The sequence below is a fragment of the Barbus barbus genome (assembly GCF_936440315.1).
Source record: "Barbus barbus genome assembly, chromosome: 19".
NCBI lineage: Eukaryota > Metazoa > Chordata > Actinopteri > Cypriniformes > Cyprinidae > Barbus > Barbus barbus.
In genome coordinates, this window is record NC_136747.1 from 77832 (window position 1) to 92054 (window position 14223).

At 38.9% G+C, this 14223-nt stretch overlaps 1 protein-coding gene across 1 annotated transcript in view; it reads right to left on the minus strand.

The window, feature by feature from the left end:
• Positions 1–5425: 5425 nt before the first annotated feature.
• LOC306884833 (sucrase-isomaltase, intestinal-like) overlaps positions 5426–14223 on the minus strand; it is an 84966-nt gene continuing 76168 nt past the window's right edge. The window contains exons 43-48 of the mRNA XM_079441049.1: positions 10189–10245; positions 9891–10015; positions 8138–8226; positions 7414–7463; positions 6971–7132; positions 5426–5937 (exon numbers count right to left, since the gene is read on the minus strand). Of these exons, the coding sequence (XP_079297175.1) occupies positions 5857–5937; positions 6971–7132; positions 7414–7463; positions 8138–8226; positions 9891–10015; positions 10189–10245 (564 nt within the window). The 3' untranslated portion in view covers positions 5426–5856. The remainder of the gene's footprint in view (positions 5938–6970; positions 7133–7413; positions 7464–8137; positions 8227–9890; positions 10016–10188; positions 10246–14223) is intronic.

Here is a 14223-nt window from a genome sequence, read left to right on the forward strand (position 1 = left end):
CTATAGTACAGTAAGTACAGTAATACTGTAATATGATACAGAATCATGTGACACATACAGTAGGTACAGTCTGGAGTAGAAACTTGAAGATATACCTTTTCTCCAGTCGGAATGTCCTTATTATCGATGCTACTGTGTAGTGACTGAGGTTAGGGTGGACTCTTTGCCCTGCCTCCCTCATGGACAGGCCATGATTTATCACATGGTCCACCAGAGTATCCCTGATCTCATCTGATACACGTCTCCGCACTGGTCCTCGTCCTCGTCCTCTTCCACATCCGACTCCTCTCTCTTTTTGTCCTCCTCTTACTCTGACTCTCATTGCCTCCATGCTTGCAAAGTTCTCAAAATGGCTTACCTGAGGCCTATTTGTAGTGCTAAGGCTCAGACCGATTGGTGTTCTGTTTTCTGTGCAAGTGTTTTCAGGTGTGTATGTAAGTGCCTACAATTGCCAGATGAGGTTTGCATTTTGAACAGAGTGTTTTCCAATGATAACAGGTGATTTCGTTTTTGAACAAAGTGTCTAATGTAAGAAAACGTGTGTAGGGTTTTGCAATAAGTGTGTTATAGAATTGCAAACAAAGTGCAAAGTTGACACTATATGCTACAAGATTGTATGCTACAAGAAGTATAAGTATTGAGGCTTTGGTCTAAGCATTCGGTTTTAGTGTGTAAGCAATAGGCAAAAACTGTAATGTTGGGACAATGCTTTATAAAGGATAAACTAACTATTTAGTAATGCTTACCTAATGATTCGAAGCGTGCAATTATTATTGTCACAGAATGGCCTGTCTCCAGCGTCATCACAATCACCTGCACCTGCTTACTCATCACCTGCACCTGCACCTCATCACCACCATCATCAAGTCCAACCACATAAAAGCACTCACCTCCATTCACCCAGTGTCCGATCTCGTTACTACAACGTGGACTCTTCCCGACGATCTCCAAGACGTTGGGTATTACCTTTGCAATCCTTACCTGTTGAAACTTACCTCCTGTTCTCTTCCTCGTTGTCTTCCCCGTCTCCAGACCATCCTGTGTGTCCTCGGATTCCCCACTCTCCAGTGTTTCACATCACCGCCTCGACCAGCACCTGAAGACACGTTAAGACACTTTAAGAAGCACGAATCATCACCTGCAAGACTTCTCAAGTTCACGACTCACCTCACCATTCACAGAACCACTCATGCTGTGTTGCGAAGTGTATGTTACAGAAGATCGGACCAATACCGAACAGTAAGATGGACAACATCTCCTTGCACCCAGAGGATGCTATCCTCACGATCATGCAGGATGGCCGCCCCATCGAGGACTATGTTGAGGAGTTCCTCATGCTAGCCAATAAGGTACAGTGGAATGATGGAACATTGAAGATAGTTTTCTGGAGTGGCCTCAATGATTTCCTGTATCTCCACGCACCAGCCACGGACTTCCCTGGTTCTCTGGCGCAATACATTGACGTTGTGCTCATACAGGCAGGATCATCCTTTACAGTGGAGGAGGTTTCCCGTCCTCCAAGCCAACCATCGCCTGAGAGTCTGGGTCCTTGTACCAGCCCTCCTGAGTTCCCGCTGGTTCCGTCCAGCCCTCCTGAGTTCCCGCTGGTTCCGTCCAGCCCTCCTGAGTTCCCGCTGGTTCCGTCCAGCCCTCCTGAGTTCCCGCTGGTTCCGTCCAGCTCTCCTGAGCCCCAGCTGGCCCCGTCCAGCTCTCCGTCGTCTCCGCTGGCTCCATCCAGCTCCACGACTCCCGAGCGCCCTCAACAGTCCGCGCTGCAAGAGCGCCCTCCTGCGTCTCCGCTGGTTCCGCCCAGCTCTCCTTCGTCTCCGCTGGCTCTATCCAGCTTCGCGCCTCCCGTGCGCCCTCAAGTGTCCGCGCTGCAAGAGCGCCCTCAAGTGTCCGCGCTGCAAGAGCGCCCTCAAGTGTCCGCGCTGCAAGAGCGCCCTCAAGAGTCCGCGCTGCAAGAGCGCCCTCAAGAGTCCGCGCTGCAAGAGCGCCCTCAAGAGTCCGCGCTGCAAGAGCGCCCTCAAGTGTCCGCGCTGCAAGAGAGCCCTCCTGCGTCTCCGCTGGTCCCGTCCAGCTCTCCTTCGTCTCCGCTGGTCCCGTCCAGCTCTCCTGCGTCTCCGCTGGTCCCGTCCAGCTCCGCGCCTCCCGAGCGCCTTCAAAAATCCGCGCTTCAAGAGCGCCCCCCAGAGCCCGCTCCTCCAGAGCGCTCCACAGAGCCCGCTCCTCCTGAGCGGTCCCTAGAGGGGAACATTCCCAAAGAAATTTTGGGGGGAGGGCTATATTCCCCTGGCCTGCGTGGCCGGGCCTAGGGCCAAGGCCACAAAGCTCCCTGATCCGCCATGGCCTCCCGTGTCTCCTGATCCGCCATGGCCTCCCGAGTCTCCAGATCCGCCATGGCCTCCCGAGTCTCCAGATCCGCCATGGCCTCCCGTGTCTCCTGATCCGCCATGGCCTCCCGTGTCTCCTGATCCGCCATGGCCTCCCGAGTCTCCAGTTCCGCCATGGCCTCCCGAGTCTCCTGATCTGCCCTGGATGCCAGCCCAGTGTCCCTGTCCTCCACCGACATCCAGGGCGTCCACCCCCCCTCCCCGGTTGGATGGTTACGGCGCGGGAGGGGGAGGTAATGTCACAGAATGGCCTGTCTCCAGCGTCATCACAATCACCTTCACCTGCACCTGCTTACTCATCACCCGCACCTGCACCTCATCACCACCATCATCAAGTCCAACCACATAAAACCACTCACCTCCATTCACCCAGTGTCCGATCTCTTTGCTACAATGTGGACTCTTCCCGACGATCTCCAAGACGTTGAGTATTACCTCTGCAATCCTTACCTGTTGAAACTTACCTCCTGTTCTCTTCCTCGTTGTCTTCCCCGTCTCCAGACCATCCTGTGTGTCCTCGGATTCCCTGCTCTCCAGTGTTTCACATCACCGCCTCGGCCAGCACCTGAAGACACGGTAAGACACTTTAAGAAGCACGAATCATCACCTGCAAGACTTCTCAAGTTCACGACTCACCTCACCATTCACAGAACCACTCATCCTGTAATAATAAACACAACTTGTTTTACACCTACCTCCGTGCAAGTGTATGTTACAATTATGAAGTGTTACCGAATTAACTACATGACATCTGTGATTTATTTATTGAAGTCACATTTAGAGACGTGTGCAAAAAATTGTGTTTCCACACTATCTTCAACTTGTAATGTGCAACTTTGTGTTCTAAATGAAACAGATGTACATGTAACAGAGAAACAGTAAGATCGAGGGGCTTGTGTCTCGTGGCCGGTTTGTAGACAAACCAGAAACGGCTCTACAGTACATCACAATCTCAGTTTAAACAATCTCTTGTAGAAGGACTATCCTTTTATCTTATTATCTTATAATGGTTTCCTGCAAACACTCGCTACATGATTGACCAGATTCGTCTTCATCTAAAAAACCAATGAAAAAGTATAGAGTGGTATCAGCTAGTGGTGTAGGCCATCAAAATCAACATTAAAACTTTCAAAGGATTTCAGTATTAGGTATTTATTATACTGATACATATTTCTGTTGTGCAAACATATTTCCTGTATAAACGACTATGTCTATAACCTTTTTAAAGGGAATGTAGTATAATGTTATGGTTTTCTGTATTCATATGATAATTTTCTTAGTGACTTGGACTCTTGAGTTACATAGGGAGCACAAAAAACATCCTTGATATTTTGTGTCTGTAGCCTTTTCAAGACTGTGTACAACCTCAAACTTTACTGAATGTGTAGCTTTGAGTACAATGGTGAGATGTTTCAGTTGTGAGTGTAAAACAATAGTAACAATAGATCAAGAGGATGATTTCTGTATTCTGTATGCATTACAGCATTTTTTTCTTAAATGATGTATACACTTTGCATTTTGTAATTCAATGATTTTTAGTCAATTTGCTTGGCGCAAAGATATTGCCTATGTAAAGATTATTTGAATTATTTCTATAACCTTTACAAAAGTTTGGAAGATCATAGTTCTCAAAATATGTTTGCATTACATCAAATAAATATGACAGAAGTGGAGAAACAAAGATGTTTAGCATATGCACGCATTGTAGATGCTTACGTACGCCAGAGATTTTGCTTTATTTGAGTCACAGAAGTTGGCGATGGTGACTGATGACATTTTTAATGTTTAATCTCGTTGTGTTGAAAAAGATTCTGTGGACAAACGCTTCAAGGGAAATAATTTGAAGTGGAGGTTTGTCAAAATAATAAAAAGTTAAATCAAATGTTCAATAATGTTCTTAAATGAATAAGTATGTACTCGTCGTGCTCACTTTCAAGGATTAGCATGAACTTGCGGAGGAGTCTTAAAACAAATACAGACAAGCAAACGAAATGTGAATTGTGTCATCTGCTATCTGAGCAAGATGACTAAATCCAGTGGAGTAATAAAAATATCATTCACAATATCAATTCTGTGATTAATAAACTTTCACAATTATTTATGAAACAGTTTTTCTGAATTCTATCTGCATTATAAACATTTTCTTGTCTTCCTATAGTCTCTTTCTTAGTGACTTTGTTTCTTGAATGTACGAAAGCTTATGGATGAAATTATATATAGAATCTGTTGGCATGGAAAAATACTTTAGCAAAGCTATTTACGCACATAGTATGAGAACTGTACATTGTATCACTTGCCATATAAAATTCATTACCAGTTTAGTAGGGTCAAAAAGAAAATGACGATAATAGTTTAAACATCCTTGTACATCTCTTTCATGTTGAAAACACAGATGCTGGCGCTTTAATCTTTTAGTAAACCATTTCAAATGACGTAATACCTACAAAAGAGTCAAAGAGTCAAAATGTACAAGTTTTGTGTTCTAGGTGAGAAATTTAAAGGTTCCCATGAACATTAGAAAACCACATGTATTCCCTCTGACCATTAAACGCCTCGGGTAAATAATTTGAAACGTAGGTCTGTCAAATGAGAAAAGTTCAATCATACATTTCAAAAACTTTTCTGAATTAAAAATTGTGTGTTTATCGCAAAGACATCCAAAGAGTTATCTACTCATGTGAGAATGTCACACAGTGTGATTTGTAATGATCTTACAGGATTTGTGAAATCGCACAGTCTGTAGCAGACTTTAGGAACAGAGGCACACAGCTGTGAAAGAAAGGCGGCAGCAGCACAATTATCATTGTATCTTGATTATCTGCTTTTCATAATCTTTGGAAGCCAAAACTGAAATTGAAACTCAGTTCTGATTTATTTCACAGCCCTTCAATTAACAATTGTATTTTTATTAACTATTAACAATACTTCATAAAAGCTGTAAAACATTTCCATATTTCTCTTAAATTTACACGGTTAAATGAAGACATACTTAAAGAGTTGACCACTGATAAAAAATTCACACATTACTCTTTGAAACTCCAGATGTACTTTAATTTTTTCTTATTTCATCAACCGCCCAACTGTAAATAGAAAACTGCATGAAAACAAAGCATGAGTTTGCTGTTTTTCATCATGTTTTCTCTAATGTATTCCAGCATACAGGGTTGGTTATAACAAGATAACAGTCTCTGTGTGTTTTTGATCTGAATCAGAATGATTGATTAATGCACCTGACTGTTCAGTGATGTCTTGTTTTGTTTCTTTCCTGCATGCACACACGCAGAGGTTTCTTCATAGATTAAATCAAATATTACCATAAAATATCCAGTCACAGATAGGGGTTTATATCACTTTATTGCAGTTTTATTCCAGCTAAACAAATTACTAGTTAACTGAACACTGGTAAATAAATCAGTAAATAATTAGTCTGTTTAAGCCCGTTTCCATAGATTCATGTCCAAGTCTAAGCTGTGTTCCAGGTGATTGTGAAAGGCTTCTCGATGGTGTGAGATTGTGATGTTGCATCAAACTGCAACTCCTGAACCTGAGAAGAGACAGCATAAATCAAAGGCAGCAAACACATACTTGCATGATGCAGAAATCATTTTCAAAACTGACATGATCAATAAGTTATAACAAGATGCTTTCACATTATTTTAACTCATTAACATCATTTAGGCAATTTACAAAATTTTTGTAAGTTATACGAGATTCAACTTTATTTTTTTGTCATGAAAATAATATTAATTCATATTAATATTAATTAAAATATTGAAATGCAAATAATATATATTTTTTTTTTTACTAATTATTATTAGTTAGTTATTAGTTATTTAATTATTATTAGTATTGATTTTAGGGCGAATTACAGTATGACGAGCAAAAATTAAAAGCAGCAAACAAATAGTTCCATGATGTATAAATCATTTTCAATTTAAATACATAATAATCATTTACAAAGGCTTATTTATATTACTTAAAATATGAAGATTTCAAACGATCTTTTTAAAATATATTATTTATATTTATAGTATTGTTTTGGGTTAAAATATGGCTAAGGCATTTTCATGAGATCCACTCAATTATAAATGTACATTTCAACTTAATAATTTGTCAAATACATACAAAAAAATATAAAAATTATTAAATAATTATTAATTAGATTAGAGTTTATATTTTGCAATTCTGACTTTATAACTCGCAATTGTACATTTTAATCACACATTTCTAACTTTAAAACTTGCAATAAGTTTTTCTCTCAGTATTTGCAAGATATAAACTCACAATTCTGACTTTTTCTTTTCTCAGGATTGTGAGATATAAACTCGAAATTGTGAGTTATAGAGTTCAGTTGTGAGAAACAACTTTTTTTCTCAGAATTCTGTGTTTATATCTCACAATTTGAAATTTATAACCCAAAATTGTGTTTATATTTCACAATTCTGAGAAAAAAGTCAGAATTGTGAGTTTATATCATGCAATTCAGAGTAAAAAAGTCACAATTATCTTTTTGTATTTAGAGGTGGAAAGAAGCATCCATAAAACTGCCTGGATGATGTTTGCATGAAGTATCTCACCTCAGCGTTGTACATGAATTCCAATGTGGCATCAGGCTTTTCATTCACTTTCATGATAACTTGAGTGACGGGCGCTGTTACACCCCACACTTTCACGACACCCAGGGTCAACCTGTCGGCCTTGGCCAGACCATCTATGAGAACTGCGCTGGTAAGAACACCCTAAACATATAAACACACAGGACAGCTGTACACAACACTATACACACATGCACATTTACAGTGTGAGCAAAAATCCTATCACAAATGAAAACAAGTTGACAGTAAGCAATGCATTTTTTTCTGGGGAAAGGTATATAAATAAAGAAGAAATGTTTCTAAATAGAGAAAGGCCACAGCTGTTTGGCTTTAAGTGAGATGGACATTCTTGGATTTAATGATCACCATCCAAATAAATCTGAAAGAACTGCACACACAGCTTTCTTCAAAACATATTAACGTACCGAAGATGCAGAGAAAGACGTCAAGAGGAAAAGCTTATTCGGAACAGTATCTGTAAGGAGGAACAAGAAAAGAAGATTAAGAGAAGAACAGGAAAGGACCATTAAAAAAAAATTGAAAATTAATATATAGATACATGTTCAGAGCACTGTTTTATTGTTTGCAATGCTGATAAAACCTAACATGAATTTATAAGTAATATAAAAGTAATAAATCCAACACAGGCTCATTGGAAACATATGCCTACATTTTTTATTGCAAAATTCCAAAAACGTAATATTCTAAACATTTTGACATCTGCGTCACATGACCAGTTTCATATATACAGTTTTTCTGATGTAAAAAAGCTTGTTCGGTAGCACACATAGTAAACTGAAAAATTCAAGAAAAATGTTAACATTAACAACTAGGTTAAGAATCGGGCTTAGTGCTGCTGGTGTCATTTTCAAATACGATCGAGCATTAACCTTTTACAACAACCACCATCCAACGTAACAAATCGTTGCCAGATTCACATTCATCTGTCTAGGATAAAACTGCATGTGCTTTTAGCGCCACTCACTGGACATTTCATTTTGAAAGCACTGCTGAAATGTACGGTTGTCCAGTGAGTTTGGGTGAAATAAACAGCTAATAGGTTTGTGATCATCAAGTTAAATCAAAACCATTAAATTCGTCAGGATTCCCATTCCTGCACACACATGGATACAAACATGCATAACTTACCAATTCCCTCTCCGTCATCCCAGAACAAGGATCCATTTGCTGAACCTCCATCATCAAGAGCAACAAGAAGACCCAGAGGATTCAGACGACTAAGAAAAAAAGGGAACATTACATTAGTGTTGTGGCATCACATGAACACATATACTTACTTATTAACGCTCATGTACTGTTCAAAAACAGGTGACTTCCTGTATGGTCCGGGTCAAATTGACCCCTATTGGATTCAATGTAATTTCACAAAAATTACGACATATAAAAAAACATACAATCAAGTACAATCAATACATTTTTAATATCAGTACTTTTCACACATTTCAAAGAATGAATATATGAATTTATGATTTATAAAAATGGTTTTAACCACTATTTTTGATTGCCACTCCCCCACACCTGTGAGGTGTTTGTGATTGCACTTTTTTATGATAATATCTTGGTCTAAACCTAAAGTAATCTTGACAAATTATATATCATTTGAAAGGTTTTGGAAAGTTTTCATATATGGTGACTGTTTTTCAAAGAAATGACAGAGCAATAGATAAATAGCGATAGATTCTCCATTTGTGATATAGTGCCAAACACACTTTTATTCTATACACATATTTTAGAGATAGAATTCAAATCAAATGTTAAATTTACTGCCCAAACTATTTCTGAATATGATGTCTACTTCATAAATACTTTAAAAATTATGGAAATACATAGTTCAAATATATAGTTCAGAACACTCAAACAATAAATGGAAATCAAGAGTCCCTGTGTATCATCTAGTGGAAAAGTTTGGTACTTCAGCTTTATAACAATTTTAGCCGGAAAAGTATTTTTTATGTCCATGTTCAAAAACTGTGACTTACAATTAAAAGGGTAAACAGTTTTGTTTTCACAAACTTTGAAATTAAAAAGTTGTTAAACTCATCAAGACACTGACACTAGGAGGCACTTCAGGACTAGAGTTGAGGAGCTCTGAAATACAACAAAGGAATTTGTTGTTATTTTGTGTATATCAGTTGCTTTTGAATGGATGCCTATGCAGGTCAAATTGACCCACGAACATCACAAATGTATAATAATTTCTGTATGTACATTTCACAACACATCAGCGTGTTGAAACTTTGCATGCATGTTCATGACCCTAAATGAGACAAAAACAGCATAGGTATAATAGTATTTCAGATAGATTAAAAAAATAAATGATTTTTACCACTTTGGCTGACAAAATATTAAGATTTTAAAGATTTTAAAGGTTCCTAATTTTGTTTTAGAATTTCCAACAATACGTTTACATGCATCCAAGATCAAAAAAATCTCATAAAATCCAATGCAACATCACCTCACTTCTCACAGTGTCTGAAAAGGTTCGATCTAAAGTCAAGTCAAGTCACCTTTATTTATATAGCGCTTTTAACAATACAGATTGTGTCAAAGCACTTAACAGTATCAAATTGGAGGATAGAGTGTCAGTAATGTATAATAATAAGATTAAACACTCAATTTTCAGTTAAAGGCATTTCATTATTGAATTCAGAGATGTCATTGTCTAGATCAGTTTAGTTTAAATAGTATCTGTGAAATCAAATTGACGATAATCACTAGAAATTAAGCCCTCTTTTCTGAGAGTCTACTCTGCTCTGATTGGTCAGACAGTCCCAATGTGGACATATAAAAGAAAACTGACTGTGGAGAAAGAAACCTTTTAAAAGTGGAAAAAAACTATGCAACTATAGAAAAACTGCCTCAAGCCTATATAAAGATGCACCTGTAGCGTGTGTTGTTCTCTGGTTTCTGCCAGGGAAGGATGTGGCCTCCTCTCACGTGCAGGTTAATTTTTGATAATGGTGTATCCATATTCATGAACTGTCCTCGCACTCCAACAACTTCACCCTGGGAGATAAATCAAATACAAGCAGATAAGAGAACCCAATACACAGAGCACACAGTATCACAGGCTGAATTTGCATTATGACTGGTTCTTCAATCTACATGCTACTAAGATCTCACTGGATTCGAATGCTTGCTAATAGAAATGCTGACTTGCATGCTGATAAAATGCTTACCGTGTGGTAGTCGTACCAGCGGGTGTTTGGCATGTAGCCCTGGACCGCAGTAACGCCCTTCACAAAACAAAATCAATGAAAAATTAATAAACAACAAGACAAACAACACCTGACCTCTCCTTACTGACTGAATATAGTGCCATGTGTGTGTGTGACTTAATAAAAGACTAATGAAAAGAAAACCATATATATATATATACACACAATACATATTAATAATAATAATAATACATTCAAATACATATTTTAAACAATCATTTTAATATTCAAATTAATTAATTATATTATATATTAACAAACAATGATATATTTACATAAATTAATTGAAATCCATCCATATTTTTCACTGAAAAAATTAATTAATTAGTGGTGTGCCGTTATCGGCGTTAACGTGCTTGCGTTAACGTGAGACTCTTATCGGGCGATAAAAAAAATATCGCCGTTAATCTATTCTAAAAGTTGGGTTGGGAGCTGGGTCTATACTACGCAAGCTATGATGACTTTCACCTTGATATTTTAGCGTGGATGTATACCTAGCCGAATTGCACTGTAGGAGGCGAGAACGAGTCTTCGAACCTGTGTGTATGCCTACTGTGAAATTACCACATCAAACGTGACGTGCTAACATGGATGCAGCTATGAAGCCGCCGGGTTTGCTTCAGGGAAATTTTATTTTTAAGAAGCTTCCCAATGGAAACCTCGACAAGACTAAGGTTGTTTGCACCTTGTGCAATGCGGTATTAGTTTACTGTAGGAGTTCTTCCAGTCTCAAGTACCACCTAAACGCAAAGCATCCCTTAGCTAATGCGGAAGATGCCGGGCCAAGCACTGCTGTAGTGCAGGGGAAGAGTCGTCGTCAAACTAATATGTTTGAGTGCAACCGAGGCAAGCCCATCAGCACAGCTCTATCAGCCAAGCTAACTAATCTCCTCGCTCAGTGGATTGCCACCAGCTGCCGGCCCATCAGCGTGGTTGAAGATGATGGGCTCGAGCTTGTTCTCCAGGCGGCCACAGGTGACCCATCTTACAAACTACCTGCGAGGCGAACTATCATGAGGAGAATACATGACCAGCACGCCGCAGAGAAAGCCGTAAAAGATGAGAAGATGGTAGAGGCGAGGTGTGTAGCACTGACTGGGGACCATTGGACATCTGTCAACAACGAAAACTACCTCGGCGTTACTGTACACCTCATCGATGCCAGCTGGGAACTTCACTCCTTCGCTTTAGGTAGGCTACGTTATGTAATTTTAAATTACATAATTTCATTTAATTACTTAGCCTATTAGTTACCACGACACCACGAATTACCACCACATTATGTTTGCTTCTTGATGATTGCTAGTTGTTTACTACTAGTAGTGAACTTATTCAGATCTACTTTGTCTGTCCGTTAGGTGTGATGAAAACAGAGGAGCGTCACTTTGCAGAAGCGTGTGTCAGGCAGTTTCTCGACGTCGCTAATCAGTGGGGGATAGCTGACAAAATCAGCACTATTGGAACAGACAGCGCTACTAATATGGTGGCAGCAGGGAGGATCCTGCCATTCGAGCATTTGCCCTGTGTTGCACATGTTGTACAGAGAGCTATTGTAATGTCACTTCGGGAAGGTGGTTTTGATGGTGCACTGGCCAAGTGCCGTAAAGTGGTCGGACATTTCAAAAACAGTCCGGCCAACTCAGACGAACTGAATGTCCAGCAAGCCTCCCTTGGACAAGTTCAGGAGCCACTCATGCAAGATGTTCCAACACGGTGGAATTCCACCCTTGATATGTTCAAGCGCGTGAGGTGCAACAGAGACGCACTGCACACAACGCTGTCTCAGCAGAAGCACAATCTGGCCCTCCCAACAAATGCTGAATATGAGAAGTTGGCAAAGCTAGAGAAACTGCTGGAGCCATGCAGGTATGGTCTACAAAGATAGCGTGTTCATGAATTGGCATACAAGTTCTTTTAAATGTCACTTTGTATTTAACCCTCTGGGGTCTGAGGTCATTTTGGGGCCCTTGAGATGTGTTGACATGCCCTGATATTTGTGCTTATTTCAGCTTCTTAAATCATACTATTGACCAACATGTAATTTTTTTTGTATTCAGCACAAACTGTGCTACAATAATATGTGACCAAGATGGATGTACATGTCTGCATTTCTTAGAAAAAAAATATTATGCGTGGTTAGTAAGTTTTGGGGAAAATAATGTAGCTGAAATAAGGCCATAAAAGCCACACTAAATCGTCCTGAATAAGACTTTTGAGTAATCAGTCTTGTAAGCTAGAATATTTACTTCACAATTATGTGAAAATCATTCAGCTTAGTCATTCACAGAAAACAATATATTGATTTAAATTTTTAAAGACATGTTTTGTGATCTAAAGCGTATATGCGAGGGAGTGGTAGTGGGCTTGAATATTAAGTGATTCTCACCTGACAGACAAAGGGCCCTCCCCTAAAGCTGCTAATGGCCCATCAGTGTGACTGTGACTGAGGCAGGTAAGACAGAGAGTGTGAGGAGACTGAAAAAATGGGGTTTTTAAATGATTTGTATTTTATTTACAACACAGTATAATCAAAACATACATAATGAAGGTCAAAGACACATTATTGTGCACACTGATCTAACCACAGAGATGTGAACAGACTTTGAGTTATTCCTGCAACAGATTACTGTAAATACCTGATATTTACTTATTTCCATGGATTCAAGAAGAAAAAAACACAATCAGTAGCCAAGGATCTTGTTTTACCATAGAATATCAGTGTAGTTGACCATCTGATGCTGGTACAGCACTCTCAGAGGAAAACATCTTGAAGAAAGTCATCAGGATTCATCTGTGGTTCAGGCACCTGGTCCAAAAAAAATAGAAACAACCAAAAAAAAAACATTTGTGAGCATAGACTCATGCATGCTTTGTACTATCGTACACAAAAAAATACATTTTATATCTGAGAAACTAATTATTATTGTTTAGTACGTTATTAAAATCTATTTTTGAACAGAGTACGCTATTAATAATAAACATGTTCTAAACAGACTCGTAGTATTCATCATGTTACAATGTACTCTCATATTACTTGTATTGTTTTATACAGAGCATGAAAACAACAGTTTGGGGAAAAAACAACTATGATTGTGTAGTCATATAGCCTAGTATGCATGATTTTATAGCAGCTGTTATGATTCTGCAGCACTAGACTCAAGTATGCTGTGGACTACAAAAGGATGTACTTTGTACTATAAAAAATTATATTTTATATCGGAGAAACTATTATTGTTTAGCACGCTATTATAATATATTTTTGAACAGAGAAGACTATTAATAATAAACATGTTGTAAACATACTTAGACTCGTATCATTCATCATGTTACAATGTAACGTTACTCTCATATTACTTTTATTGTTTTATCTAGAGCATGAAAACATACTCGTGCCGTAAGAAATTTAAATACAATGAAGTGCCCATCATATTCAAACACTGTAGTCTGGAATTACAGTTTGGGAAAAAACAACTATGATTTTGTAGTCATACAGCCTAGTATGTATGGTTTTATAGTAACGTTAGCTGTTATGATTCTGCAGCCATAGACTCACGTATGCTGTGAACCACAAAAGGATGTACTTTGTACCATAAAAAAGGATATTTTATATCTGAGAAACGAATTGTTATTGTTTAGCACGCTATTAAATCTATTTGTGAACATTAAATATTCTTCTAAACATTCTTAGATGCGTAGCATTCATCATGTTGTCGGTTGGGAAAAACCCAACTAAACGCGTTCAAGTTTGTCACAATAACACGCTAACTAATGCAAAAAAGAAGCATTTACTTACTCAGATCGATCTTCTGTATGAACTGTTGCACTTATTCTGAGGTGAATCCAGCCTTTAGTCAGCGCGTCTCCTTCCAGAAACGAGCAGCAACAGAGTCTCGTGATTGTTTGTTGTTGGGCGTCTCCAAGCGCGCGCGCGCGTCACGTGGTTATTTACATGTGAACACGAGGGGGCGGGATCTCATTAGAAATAATGAGTTAGAC